Below are 14551 nucleotides of genomic sequence, written 5' to 3'. Positions count from 1 at the left end.
GAGGGAAAGGAGTGTTTTAAAAACTGACTCAAAAGTCCCCAGATATGTGATACACAAAGCAAATTAACTGGTGTATTTTCTTACATTTTTTAAGTTGCCTAAAGCACAGAGGTGTGATATAATAAATAATGCCTTACTCTTTTTTCTCCTCTCCTTCAGGGTGAATTATCTAATGACCAAGATGTGGTTGAGTATATCATGAACCAGCCTAATGTTGTTCCAAGAATTAACTCGAGGATCTTAATGTCAGACAGAGAGTACCTAGATCTGACAGCAATGAGTAAGGGATGCTTTTCATTGCATTAAACCTGAAGTATCTGATTCAAAGACTTGCTGTCCCAATGGAAAGCTCTAGTGGCAAAGCATTGCCCCAAGTAACACTGTAGCCCTAGTGCTGGCACATATATTACTTACAGCATGAATAGGTACAGATTTATCACAGCAGGAGTTTGTTTTGTTTTTATACAAATCCTCAAGGGAATATGACTTGTGAAACTGAGAGCAAAAATCAGCAACAGCACATTCATGTAATATGTATAAAGCATCAGTTTGTTTCTTATTTCTAGCCTCTTTTTAAGTTGAGAAGGACAGACATCTCTGGAATTACTTAGGATTTGCTGTGACATGTATTTTAGCAGAACTTCTCAAGACTGCAGAATAATGGCAGGACTGCAAACACGCTTTCTCGAGTTGCTTGAAAAAGAGTAACTCTGGGCTTTAGAATGTATCTTTATATAAATTAACTTGAATAATTATTTCAATTAACTTCCTCAGTTTATTATATATTAACAATGGAAATCAAGTCTAAAAAGCAGTATCATGAGGAAAAAATGGTGGGAAGTATTCATAATGTTTTGGTAAGAAGGGTGAATTTTTATTCATTTTACATGGAAATTGTTTGCTTTAACATCTAAATACTTTTTCTCTTCCTCAGATAACTTTTATGTGGATGACTTTGCTAGATTCAGCACGTTGGATTCCAAAGATAAGACAGCTGCTGTGGCAAACAGCATGACCTACTTGACAAAGAGAGGTAACATCTACATGGATTATGAACTGCACTTCACTCTTGTGTGTTTCCAAGCATACATACAGTACACAACACGTGCCTTGAGTCTTGTCCAAGCCTGTGGGCAATGCTGCAATCCAGGTGTTAAAAACTAACGTTTTTATAGGGTTTGACATCTACATGGAGCAAAAATGTTTTGCTCCTTAAACCTTGCCTTCTATTAGGGATGGGATGGGAGTCCCACCCAGCCTGCTCTTGCTGAGGTGGTTGGTGCCATCAGAAATGCAGCAGTGTAAGCTCAGATGCTGCAATTACACTGACTAGAAAAATATAGAGGGGTTCTGGGCTTCTATCCTAATTTGAAATTTTGAAAGGTTGTATGGGTTCATTAAAAAATATTATTGTTCCTTATATAAGACAGCTGATAACCTGGTCTGTGCTATTCATATCTCTCTGGTACATGCACTGCTTTTCCAGTGATAGGATGGCTTAATTGCAGTATAGATGAAGTCCCCTGTTAGTGTTCAAACTCAGCTCATTGTAGGAATTGCATGCACAGACTTAATCAGGCCTTTCCTATACTCATCTCTGTTAGGAATCATTGATGAGCTTCTGTCATTTGAACCAGTTCCTCTTGTTCCTGTTTGTTGCCTTTACTGGGCTCTCACACGTTTCCCAGATATTGCCTGCTGCCACTCCTTCCCTCTTGTATTTGCCTTTGGTTTGTGTTAATCTTGGCAAGAGTTTCTCACTTTCCCTTTGTAGATTATTAATTACACCTACACCTCATTTAAACGTGTATTTGTAGTCCTGCAACAAAACAGTTTTGGGTCGCTGCCCCTTTTGTCACTTAAGATACTTAATAACTGGTATCTGCTCATATGATCTGTGTCACGTTTATCTGTGCAGGTACTGCTGGCTCAGCGTAGTGCTGTCTTGCTGGTTTTTGAAGGGGGAAGATAAACTTAACATTTCAGTCATAATGGCATGGCAGTTCTTGCAAATGGTCTTAAGAATGTTATCTTCATGCTATTGGTAATATATAACTACTGCTGAAGTATAGAAATAAAGCATCTGTCTATTTGATGGGGGGGAAAAAGTCAAAGCTCATTCTGATAGAATTAATACAAATGTGCTGCTTGCTGGAGCCGAGCTTCAGTGATTCAGTTATGCCCAGCACAGTCCTGCAGCTTCTTGGTACATATTAGAATCACTATCAAATTATTAATGTCTTTTTCCTTTCCCTCTTTCCTTTCTGCTGTTTGACCAGGAATGTCTTCCAAGGAGATCTATGGTAAATCATGCTTTGGCTTTCCATCTGTTGTTGTTCTGGGAATTTCCTGGTTCCTTTCTAACTTTGGCCTTAGAACCAGCAGGTTCTAAATGCATGTTTGCTCTGTCACTCCTTATCTTCCTACACAACTGGTTTTGTGAACTAACAGCTTCAGTATGTAGAAGCAGTATGCTGTACCTGGTTGGAATCAATAAGTTATTTATAGGCTCTTTAAAAAAATTCTAAATTAGGTATAAAGAAATAAGTAATCCAATTTAGAAACACAAGTGCATGCACAAAGTGGGCTGACTGAATGAGGTGAATGAACTTAATATTACATCAGTACTACTGTTCTTCTCTTGCCAGGCTTGGCGTAGCTTTATCTGGGTCTTTCATATATTGTTCTACTTTGTTTCGAGTCTTTGCATGTTGACCTTGTTCTTCCTCCAAATGAAGAAAAGCTGAAGCTTTCCTCTCCAATTTTGCCTTCAACTATTCCTGCCCCCTTTTTTCTTCTGCAGATGATTCTTTTGTTAGACCGGTGACTTTTTGGATTGTTGGTGATTTTGATAAACCTTCAGGAAGACAGTTGTTGTATGATGCCATTAAACATCAGGTAGGTGGTATTTTCACTCGCACCACTTAGCAGCAATAATAAAGCAGTAGACAGAGGCTTGAAAAACACAAGTTGTGCTTCTTTCTGTTGTGTGACCCTGGAGAGATCAGTTCTTCGTTTTCCAGCTTCATCTTGTTTGTGAGAGCTGGCACATCCCTGACCTTCTCTTCTTGGTCTTACTCTAATACAGTAAAGAAAAGATGTTCTTTTAAGCTCCTGGTTCTAAATTGAAAATCTCTCTGTTTTTATTTGGAGATTAAAGTGAGCACTGTTCTCTGCTCTGTCCCATTTGTTCCAGGAAGGTAACTGAATCATACAAATCCACAGCTAACTGCTAAATCACTCTTTTGCCAGCTCTCTGAGTGCTGGCTGTGGTCCAATCTCTCTTAGGCAGGACAGTATTATGTAGAAGATTCTTGGCACAGTGGTGTCTGTAGGTAAACTTGAAGTTAAACAGTGGAGTTCATTGTATTACAGATTTTTTTTTTCTTCTCATTTAAAGCAAAACCTGAAACTTTCCTAATTCATATTTGGTTAAATACAGAAATCCAGCAATAATGTTCGAATCAGCATGATTAATAATCCTAGTGAAGAGCCAAACAGCAGCAACACCATTGTCGCTAAGGCCATATGGGCAGCTCTGCAGACACAGACATCAAATAATGCCAAGAATTTCATCACCAAAATGGCAAAAGAAGAAATTGCAAAGGCACTGGAGGCAGGAGCTGACATCTTAGAATTTGCAGTTGGGGTAAGCATGGCTGTTTGTGTTGACAAAGGTAGGGTATTTGTTCTTACCTTGAATTTCTTAGTGTAGCATGTTGGAACTACAAAAGATAAAGTAACAATGGAGTGTTCTCCCAAGGTGTGACTCACCCAAAATATCATCTGAAAATGAAGTGAATCCTCATACTCATCAAAGCTACACAACATTAAAAGGTCAAAGGGATGCAGTTTAAGGGATCTATTTGAGTGGGTCAGTTATTGGGATTTTGGGGTGAACTTCAATCTCATGAGCTCTTTAAACAGCAAAGGAAAAATACATTTCTCAAACTAGGTTTAAGAGGTTGGGCAGGAATCACTTCAGAACAAATGAATGGAACAAGTGGTCTGAATAGCAACAGTGAGTAGGGCTGGGGCCCTTCACTGACTGGCAAGAACAGGGTTTAAGACCACCAGGACAAGGAGCCCGGGGGTAAATTTTAGCTGGGTTTTAACCTATTCTTACATGGAAACAAAGAAAGAAAAAAAAAGATTATACCTTATTATTAAGATATTTTAAAACGTGTTCAGAGGTGTATTTTTATTTCACGTTTCAGTGACCAGTATTTTTTTCTTTCAGGGTATGGATACCAATATTTTTAAGGAAGCCTTTGAATCTCCCAAAGTGGATTTCATTCTGTCCCATGCTATATATTGCAGAGATGTTCTCAAGCTGAAGAAGGGGCAGAGGGCTGTGATCAGCAACGGAAGGGTGAGATCAAATGGTGAAAGAGATTCCACTCGTGGGAAAGATGCAGGCCTTGAGCAGCAGGGATCAGATACACATTCAGACCTAGGGATGGGATGTGGGCCTCCCTCAGGTCGCTGGCTTGCTTCCCAGTTATTTGTTCAGATGTGCAGTGACCTTTTCTTGGTGCTGTGAGCCATTAGTTGTTGGTGTTGCATACAAATTCAGATCTGTCGGTAGCAGTTGAGCTCCTGCTGTCACTGAATTGAGTCCAGGAGCCAGAAAGGATGATAAATTTAATTGTGTTGCTTCAGTTCACTGGACACTGAACTGAATATTGCTGCCTTAATTTCTTTCAGTGGCTCTTTTTACAAGAGCCACTTAGATTTAGGCAAATTATTTAACAGCTGTATTTCACTGCCAGTAATCAGTTTTGTTTTTTTTCTGTCATGTGCTTGCTCACTAGGGGCAGGGAGGAGAAGGCAGGTTCCATGGCTGCTGTATACTTTAATGGGTTAAAAAATTCAAGTGATGAGTTGTGGCATTCTTTTTCTCTCAGTAGCCAAGGCTTTTGGAGGCCCCAGCAGTGAGATTTGCTGGACTGCTGCCATTGGCCTGGCATTCTGTTAACCTTTCAGGACATATTGCACATTTAATTTAATATGCTGTGTTTATGCAAATCGAGTATTCATTGAAAATTCTAAACATGTTTTATGGCTTTATCTGGGGTATTTTGTTCATGATTGTAAATAGAATGATCTGTTAAACTTTGCTGCCTTTGGCAGTAATATTCACCTGAGCAGCTGACACCCATAAAGATTGAGTTGTAGCATTTATTTAATACATCTTTGATTTTTTTTCACTGCAGCTCTTACCTAGTAATGCTGAACTCACTTTTTTTTCCCTCTGTATAAAAGATAATTGGTCCATTAGAGGATGGCGAGATGTTCAATCAGGATGACTTCCACCTCCTTGAGAACATCATCCTAAAGACATCAGGACAGAAAATCAAATCTCAGATTCAGCAGCTGGGATTTGAAGAAGATCTGTAAGTAAACATGAAGAAGCTGGTAAACAGTGGTGCTATCCTGATAACGTGGCTTTCTGCAGCCTGGAGAAAGCTTGCTTATTGCTCCTTAATATTAAAGCCTTCAGACTTCTAGTGGGTTTTTCCTGTAGCTGAGTCTCAGCTGACACACTGTTTTAGAATCATCTTCCTCCAACATGCCAGGGTTTCATAATTCTTGTGTGGGATTACCTGTTACCTGTTTAAAAGAAGATAAAGAAGGAAGGAGATGCTTTCTGAGTATACCTGCAGTTCAGCTAACTGCTGCTGGCCTATCATATCAAACATAATTACCCATTTCACTGCCAGTGCTACAGAAACGTGTTTTTAACTTCTTAAAGAGAAATAACCAAAGAAGAGGAAGAGATGTGATAATGAAAATCGTAGTTGTTGATAATTCTTGCAATAGAGGAGCTCTTCAAAAGAAAGATATCTTCAGGATCAAGGATGCAAGTGTCTGTGGATCCAAAGTCCATGGGCATGGGGTGCTGGAGGGGAGCTGGGGGATGGAGGTTATCACTAAGAAGATAATTTCCATCCTAGTTAGCATTACATCTTTCTGTGGTGGTGCTTGTCTGTGAAAGTCCTCTGACACAGTATTGCTTTTCAGTAGAGCTATCGTGTAAGTACCAGTATTCATTGAAGTTTCAAGAGCTTTTACATTTTAAGATTAGATATGGTATTCTCATAATACCAGACTGAAAAATTATGGGAATAGTAATGAGGAAGAAGTTGTCTGGGGTAATGATGGCTTAATGGTAGGACCCCCTTCTCTTGGAAGTTTCTCTGTTGCTAGTACTAGTACTTAACCATGGTTTTAAAAGGCTGCTGCTGTGAAAGAAGGGTTTGGTCTGAATCTCTTGTAGGCCTGAGAGAGGTTAGTGAGGCTGAGGGATGCAGTGCCTGCAGCACTAAAGTGAGAGCAGTTTCGGTGTCAGCCAAACCCTTTGGTCCTCTCAGTGATAAGGCTGCAAGCCATTTAAATTCTCAGTGCTAGATTAACCCTTAAACTTGTTTAAATCTTCAGAATTACTTCAGAGAATTCTTAGAGTGAGGTGAGGACAGTAAGGACACTGTGTTCTGGGCACAATTTCTGGCTTTGGAAGCACCAGTTATCTTTCCATGCTTCTGTTTCTCAAGCCAATATATTATAAATATGGACAATTTTTGTGTGTGGAGGTAGTAGGACTGTTAGCTTGCATCTCTCAATTCAGTTCAGCCTTTTCTCTTGCTGCTAGTTGACAGAAACATGACATATGTGTGCATTTTTCTGAATACCTGTAAAACTCTTTTTTTTTCTTTTTCCTTCAGTGCTAGTGACTTGGTAATGAAAGTGGATGCTCTTCTTTCTGCTCAACCAAAAGGAGAGGCAAGAATTGAATATCAATTTTTTGAAGAACGATACAGGTACAGGATTGCTGCTGCTTGCTATGCAATGTGCTCTTCCTTGTTTTCTAACACTGTCGTGTGTTTAAATCACACTAACATTAGAAAAATAATACAGGCAGCAATAGGAAGTAACAGTAATCCCTAACACTTTTCAGAATGGGGTCGGTTTTCATGATGAATACATCTTTGTCTACTTATCTGTATGCGTGTGTATGCATATTTGTATTTGTCCCTATTTGTCCAGTTTTGGAATGTGCACAGCATTTGGGAAGTACTTTGACTTCAGAGGAGATGGACTGTGTTTTTCCTTTGTTTATTCAATTCACTTGGTAGTTTAAAATTCTTTTTTTTCCTTCTGTTCAGTGCAGTTAAACTGAGACCAAAAGAGGGAGAGACATATTTTGATGTCGTGGCCATTGTTGATCCTGTTACCAGAGATGCTCAAAGACTTGCTCCGTTACTTTTGGTATGTATGCAGTGTTGTCATATGTTTTATAACAATTTTTAACAGTGTTTCTTTTCCAATTCTGTAATTTTGAAGTTTCTCTTCTTCCTTGACTCTGTAGTGACCAGTGGCCTTCTAACGATGCAGCTGAAATACACATTTCTGCAAAATCACTGTGTACTACACACTAACAAAATCATACATCTAGCTTTTAGTTTTACCACTTTGACACCTTAGCTTGCAATCATTATTCTTGAGGAAGAAAGTCTCTCCATCCCAAAAAGAATGCCTGCAAATGAGGGAGCATGCTGATCTAATTACAGCCAGATGAGTGTGGTAAAGGGAGGCTTGAGAATGAGCAGGTTGCGTGTCTCCTTTTCCAGTTAAAGTTTTAAGGAATGTCTCTTTCTTGTTACTGTAGGTTTTGAACCAACTGATAAACATGAATCTAAGGGTGTTTATGAACTGCCAGTCAAAACTTTCTGACATGCCTCTAAAAAGGTAAGCAATGCCACTACAGGGTATAAACACAGCAACAACCTACCTCATACCTGACAAAGAGCAGTATGGAAGCAGAAGCATATGCTTGTTGTAGCGAGGCTGGCAACAGCCATCTGGGAGCCTTGTCACAAGTTGGAATGTAGCCTAGTGGAGAAAACCACCCTTACACCAGGTTCCACAGCTCTGCTGTGCTGCATCTCTCAAGCCCTTAATTCCCATTCTCCCACTTCTCCATCCCTCCAAAAAAATTCCATCCACACCAAAACTCAACCAACCAACTAAAACAGTACCTCATATTAACAATAACAACAGCAACGACAACAAAACACAGTCAACCCAGAGAGAAAGTTAAACTCCTTGAAATATCATAAGGTCTGAATAACTGCTTTCAGCTTAATTACAATGACATGAGTTCCCACAGAGAATCCATGAATCTGTGGGTGGTGTGAGATAGTGGTGCTTGTTTACAAGCCAGGTGGGGTTTTATGTATGTGAGTAGGACTGTATCACTCACTGATCCTTATGGCTGATCCGTGCACACTCTGCTTTGTCCTCTGAGGTGAAAATTCTGCTTGTTCTAAGCATGTTGCTTTGGGCAAAGCCTCCTGTACACAGTAGGGAATAAAAATCCCATGCAGTGATTCTTGGAGATGTTGGAGCTCTGGGAAAACTGATGCTGTCAGCAAGCTCAAAGCATGAAGGATTGGCCAAATTTGGCAGAAGTACATTGAAATCTTTTCTTTCTGGAATTTCAGCTTTTATCGCTACGTTTTGGAGCCGGAAATTTCTTTCACAGCAGATAACAGCTTTGCTTCTGGACCAATTGCCAAGTTTTTGGATATGCCTCAGTCTCCACTATTCACTTTGAACCTAAATACTCCTGAGAGCTGGATGGTGGAATCTGTCAGGACCCCGTATGACCTTGATAATATTTACTTAGAGGAGGTAAATGAAATCAGTACGTTACAGTTGTTGCATTTAAATGTTGTTGGTTTTCCAGGGGTTATTTTTCTAATTGGAAAGAACTTTAGAATTTCAAAATACTAATAAACACAAAGGAGTTGATCTTAACACTTGCCACGGTTGCAGACCTCTAGAAACTCTGTAGGAGGGCTGCAAATAAACCAAAGCTCGCTGGCAGATTGCTGCCCTCAGTTACACGTGGATGCCTGCAGGGTGCCACAGGGTGAGCAGTGCTGTGCGCTGGAAGCAGATCCTGCAGAAGTGCTGCTTTGAATGTGGGTATGTCCATTCCAAGTGTGTGTTATTTCAGAATGTCCTGAGTTAAAAACAAACTCTGGGCATTAAATATATTTATTTATGAATTTTAAAAAGTATTTCCTATGAGAGCTACAGCTAATATTGTAATGGAAGATAAGATCTGCATCTCATTTCTAGTCAATCCCACTTACTTTTCTTGTGACCAAGCAGGCTGTAGCTACCTCATCATTTCATGGCTTTTGTTAGCAGAAAATGCTTGCTCCACAAAAGGATTTGTGGTATCAACAGAACAGTAGAAGTGGTGCAGAGATAAATGTTCTGCAGTACTTTTAGGAGCTGAAAAAACAGGCCATGAGTTGGACCTTTAGAATATTGATCCGGGCTTTTGCCCCACGTACAGAAAGATAAAATTCTGAGAAAAACCAAGGAGCTGGAGGTTAATACAGAAATGACTTTAAAAACAAGGGAGGAGTGTTTGTACGTACAAGTGGATGATTCTCATTTCATCTTCAGTAGGATAGATAAGGTAGTGCTAATTATTAACTTCTTGCTGTTAACAATCTGGTCTCTACTGGTTGTTTGAAGCTCTACAGGTAGTGGGCTGCAAAGTGGTTACAGGTGCACTGCACTGGCATGTAGTGATGTGCACTGAAAACACATAGTGAAAGTTAGAAATCCATTTGTGATGAGAAGTAGAAAATGTTGGGCTTCAGGGTGTGAAGTGAATTACTTAAGGATGTGACCAAATACTCTTCCTTTGCAGTAAGCCATTATTTAGCTGGCCTCTGGATAGCACCCACCTCCGTTTAAATGAGTTGAAAGCCTGAGAAAGGGGCAGTAGACGTTGCAGGCATGCTCAAAGCACTATCCTGAGTACCAACCTATTGATTAAACCCACAATAAATGTGAAAAGAACTGTAAAATAGAGCGACAGTCCTTCCCTTTCTTAACCTGACATCCAACCTGTTGGGAGCCAGAGGTTTTTGGTCAGGAACAGCCTTAACAATGCATGCTCAATGGAGCCGTGATCTTTGAGGTTTTGTGGGTGTTCATCCAAAAGAACTTCTCTGGTGAAGTAAAGTAAGTGCTAGTTAATTACTATATCTACTGTATCTTGTAGATTAACTGGATCACTAAAATAATTGCACTTCTGTGCTACTGGTGAGTTCAGCAATATCTTCTCCTCACAGGTGGATAACGTTGTTGCTGCGGAATATGAGTTGGAGTATCTGCTTCTGGAAGGACACTGCTATGATATCACCACTGGGCAGCCACCTCGGGGCCTCCAGTTTACCCTGGGAACCTCAACCAATCCTGTCATCGTGGATACCATTGTTATGGCCAACTTGGTAAGCAAACGATTCCATTTGGCAGTGCAGAACTGTGGTTCTGCAGTCAGCACAACCACCTGCATAAAGCATTAAATCTCTCCAAGTATGTGGGCTGTGGCTACATGACATTGCTGACATCCCACAGTTGCTGGCAGATGAATCAGAACCACGTTGTTCCTCAGCTGGTCAGTGTTGTAGAAAACAAAGGAAGCAAGGAAGAATAGGAATTTCTTAATGTAGTTGGGGAAAAGAGTTAGTTAGTCCAAATACGTGATGGTTCCCTGCAGCTGTCTTTAATCCACACCGGTCTGTGAGAGGTCGTGGACTGAAATTATGGCAAGGGAAGTTAGCCATTGGGATATCTTCTTTATAGATAATATTAGTGAAAAACTGAAATAAACTATTTTTTTAATCTTTAAATGCATTATACAGCATATAGAGCAAGTAAGGAAAAAATGTATGCTTCCTCTGTTTATTTTAAAATTCTTTCACTTAGTTTTGTATTTCTCCTTGCCTTTTCATAGCCAAGTTGTATTCTATAGTGATGTGATATTGATAAGTATATTGAGCCTTGTTTTGTGTATGACAGTGGGCTTTTTCTCATCAGATAAGATGAAGTGTGTGCATCGTGGTGCACAGTGCTGTATCTACTAATCCTCTTCCTCACAGTCTGTACTATGAAGGGGTATGAAGGGACCTGAGAGACCAGGAGCATGCCTTGTGTTTTCTTATGAGCTCCCTCTAAGTTTTGGAAGGCTGCATTGCGGTCTCCCTGGAGCCTTCTGTTCTCTGGGCTGAACAAGCTGAACTCCCTCAGCCTTTATTCCAAGCAGAGATGTTCCTCTTATGGAACTTAGCATTGTAAACTCCTATTGTAATTTTTCAGGGGAGAGATTTTGTGTTGTAGAACTGTGTTATTGCTTCCTGCTGTGAAATACCTCTCTCTAGCTTCACCATGGATAATCTCATGCTTTGTGGGCAACCTTTCACAGGCTGCAGGGTGCTTACCAGCCAGTGCTTAGAAATGCACCCACTCCTACACGAAGGCAAGCTTTTGCAGAAGCAAATTTGGGATTGCACTGTTCCTATCAAGGTGTCTTGAAGACTTTGTCATCTAACGATGGATGTTTTAATGCTTGGTTCTTAGGAAAAAAGATGGAAGTTTTTGGGTTATGTAGGGTTTGTTTCTCCCAGTTCAGAGGGTTTCAGGTCCTTGTGTTTGTATTCATCAGCTGGGTTACAAGTAACTATTTCCAAATACAAATCAGTGGGACAAAATATATGACTTACAAACTTGTTTGTGTTTTCTGGAAATGGACAGACATTCTTTTCTCTTTACAGGGTTACTTCCAGTTAAAGGCAAATCCTGGTGCTTGGACTCTAAGGCTCAGGAAGGGCAGATCTGAAGATATCTACAGGATCTACAGGTGGGACAGGACAAGAAATGCTTTGGTCTCTTTCTTGGGAAAACTTCTAAATCATACTGGCACCATTACATGTGAATCTAACAGTTCACTTGCCCACATGCAGTGAATTGGTTGGCAGATTGGATTTTGTACTGTGCATAAGGCATGTGAGATGAAAGAAATTCATTCCTTTACCAAACCCAGTCTGTGTTTAAGGATGTACTGGAACATGTCTGTATTTCTTACTACTTTGTCACAGCCCAAACCTGTCCTACAATGCTCAGCTTTAATAGTATGTAGAAAAACATGTAGAAGACATAAGGAACTTACTTCTACTTTGTAGTAAAGTGTTTTAATGTATTTTCAGCCACGATGGCACAGACTCTCCGCCTGAAGCTGATGAAGTTACTGTCGTTCTCAACAACTTCAAGAGCAAAATTATTAAAGTGAAGGTGAGTTTAAAAATGTAGAGCTGTTCTTAAAAACAGTCTGCTTGAGCTGTACTGGGGGAAGAAACTGAGGGCCTGATGATGTCTTCCTGCAGGCTTAATTAGAGCCAGTTGGCAAAGTTCACATTAGAGCATCTGTAATGGAGGGAATTATCTACAGACTTGGGTTTGTTTCTTTTCACCAGGAGAGAATGGTGCAGCTGCTGTGCTCTTTGTATGCACTTGAGAAACAGTTACGCTCACATTTTAGTGGCTCACGTGTGCTTGTGACATAAGAAACAACATCTTAACATGAGCCAGCAGAGCGCTCTGGCAGCTCAAAAGGCAAATAGGATCCTGGGCTCCATCAGGAGAGGGGTGGTCAGCAGGGACAGGGAGGTGATTGCCCCTCTCTACTCGGCTCTTGTGAGGCCCCATCTGGAGTACTGTGTCCAGGTGTGGAGCCCTCAGTACAAGAAAGACATGGAGATTTTGGAAAGGGTCCAGAGGAGGTTGACTAAGATGATCCGGGGGCTGGAGCACCTCCCCTATGAGGACAGGCTGAGGGAGTTGGGCTTGTTCAGCATGGAGAAGAGAAGGCTGCGGGGTGACCTCAGTGCAGCCTATCAATACCTGAAGGGAACCTACACCCAGGAGGGGAGTCAACTCTTCAAAAGGGCTGACAATAGCAGGACTAGGGGAAATGGATCCAAGCTGAAGGAGGGAAGATTTAGGTTGGATGTTAGGGGGAAGTTCTTTACAAGGAGAGTGGTTAGGCCCTGGAACGGGCTGCCCAGGGAGGTTGTGGATGCCCCGTCCTTGGACGTGTTCAAGGCCAGGTTGGACGGGGTCCTGGGCAACCTGATCTAAATGTGTATGTTTGGTGGCCCTGCTAGGCAGGGGGGTTGGAACTACATGATCCTTGAGGTCCCGTCCAACCCGGGTGATTCTGTGATTCTGTGATTCTGTGAAACAAACCTGTCAGTCTTGTTAAGTCCTTTATACCAGTGGTAAACACTCAGAGTATCCACTGAGCCAGTATTTTTTGTTTTCTGATGTAAGAGGTGCAAATACATATATATATATATATATATTTTTTTTTTTTAACAAAGGAAAATTATAAATTTACTCTTCTGTCAGGATTGCTTTTCATATAGCTGGAACATTTAGTGAGGATGACAGATAAATGATGGCTGTGCCACTTCTGGCTCATAGTAACCCGCAGGATTTACTTATGTTAGAGTAATTCTGGGATGTTTTCCTGTTGGTTTGTTTTTTCCTGCCTTCCTTGCTTACCTGCTGTGGAGTCTCAGTGTCCAGTAAGACCTCTTAGAAATGCACAAAGCAGTACTGAGGTGTTGTGTTTGGTTTTGGTGGTTGTTTGCTTTTTTTTTTTTTTTTTTTTTTGGACAGTGTTGCTGCTTTGTTTGAGCTGCTTCTTTGCCAGTTTCCTTCATCGAGGATGATCCCTAAATACCTCTGAGCAAAGTGTTTTTAACCATTTAGACTAGCATGCCCTCGGTGTCTGATATCAGTTCCCTGCTGAGCTGTTTCTCCATACAGCTTAGGTTACAGAGCAGCTCATTGGACACAATTCAAACTGAGGCTAAAAGTGCTCCAGAGCTGTTTGCTCAGTATCTAATTCTGCTCTCTCAAGCAGTGTTATGCTTTCACAGGTTCAGAAAAAACTGGACATGATGAACGAAGATCTACTGAGTGATGGCACCAGTGAGAACGAATCTGGATTTTGGGAATCTCTCAAATGGTAAAAATGAATTCAGTAATCACCTGCAAGTCTGCTAAACTGGAAAGCTGTTTGTTCTTCTGATGGTACAGATGGTCTGTGATAGTCCATAACCATCCATTAGAATAGCTTGAACTTAGGGCTTGACTCATTGGAACTTTCATAAGACCCCTTAGTTTCTAGAGAGATGAATTACCACTTTGTCCTGCTTGTGTTCCCTTACCACGTGTGCTAAGGGAAGTCTGAAAGCATTGCTTGTTTCCAGGAGCTGCATCTCAGCCAGGCACCTTCCACTTGCAATCCAGTAGGCTTCCATGTTTGTGTCTGCACTGCTCTGTCTTGTGGACCGTGATGCACAGACCAGGGAGAGGGATGCCAAACAGCACTGTAGTAATTCATAGTCTGTTGCACTCTTTCTAGGCCTTGCTATCTTGTCTTTCATGAATACGTTTGTCCTTTCAGGGGATTTACAGGAGGACAAAAGAATGAAGATGTGAAGCAGGATAAAGATGATGTATTAAACATATTCTCTGTGGCTTCAGGACATTTATACGAAAGATTCCTACGGTCAGTTCAGAATTTATATTCTGGAGCTTCAAATAGGGAATGTGTTCTGCTGTTTACAAGTAAAAAGATCAGGATTTGCAAGAATATTTAAAACCAAACAAAATC

The 14551-nt window shown here is 40.7% G+C and overlaps 1 protein-coding gene across 1 annotated transcript in view; it reads left to right on the top strand.

Annotated features, from left to right (window-relative positions):
* UGGT1 (UDP-glucose glycoprotein glucosyltransferase 1) overlaps positions 1-14551 on the top strand; it is a gene marked incomplete at both ends in the record, with an annotated part of 43381 nt that overhangs the window by 23412 nt on the left and 5418 nt on the right. Inside the window, 16 exons of the mRNA XM_079539888.1 lie at positions 160-280; positions 935-1033; positions 2280-2303; positions 2804-2898; positions 3443-3649; positions 4241-4372; positions 5266-5396; positions 6726-6821; positions 7167-7269; positions 7670-7749; positions 8505-8694; positions 10161-10319; positions 11643-11728; positions 12075-12159; positions 13812-13900; positions 14342-14446. Of these exons, the coding sequence (XP_079396014.1) occupies positions 160-280; positions 935-1033; positions 2280-2303; positions 2804-2898; positions 3443-3649; positions 4241-4372; positions 5266-5396; positions 6726-6821; positions 7167-7269; positions 7670-7749; positions 8505-8694; positions 10161-10319; positions 11643-11728; positions 12075-12159; positions 13812-13900; positions 14342-14446 (1802 nt within the window). The remainder of the gene's footprint in view (positions 1-159; positions 281-934; positions 1034-2279; positions 2304-2803; positions 2899-3442; positions 3650-4240; positions 4373-5265; positions 5397-6725; positions 6822-7166; positions 7270-7669; positions 7750-8504; positions 8695-10160; positions 10320-11642; positions 11729-12074; positions 12160-13811; positions 13901-14341; positions 14447-14551) is intronic.

This window comes from Tetrao urogallus (assembly GCF_951394365.1).
Source record: "Tetrao urogallus genome assembly, chromosome: 9".
Classification (NCBI taxonomy): Eukaryota; Metazoa; Chordata; class Aves; order Galliformes; family Phasianidae; genus Tetrao; species Tetrao urogallus.
Note: the sequence above shows the minus strand (reverse complement) of the source record. Positions and strands in the feature narration are given on the sequence as shown.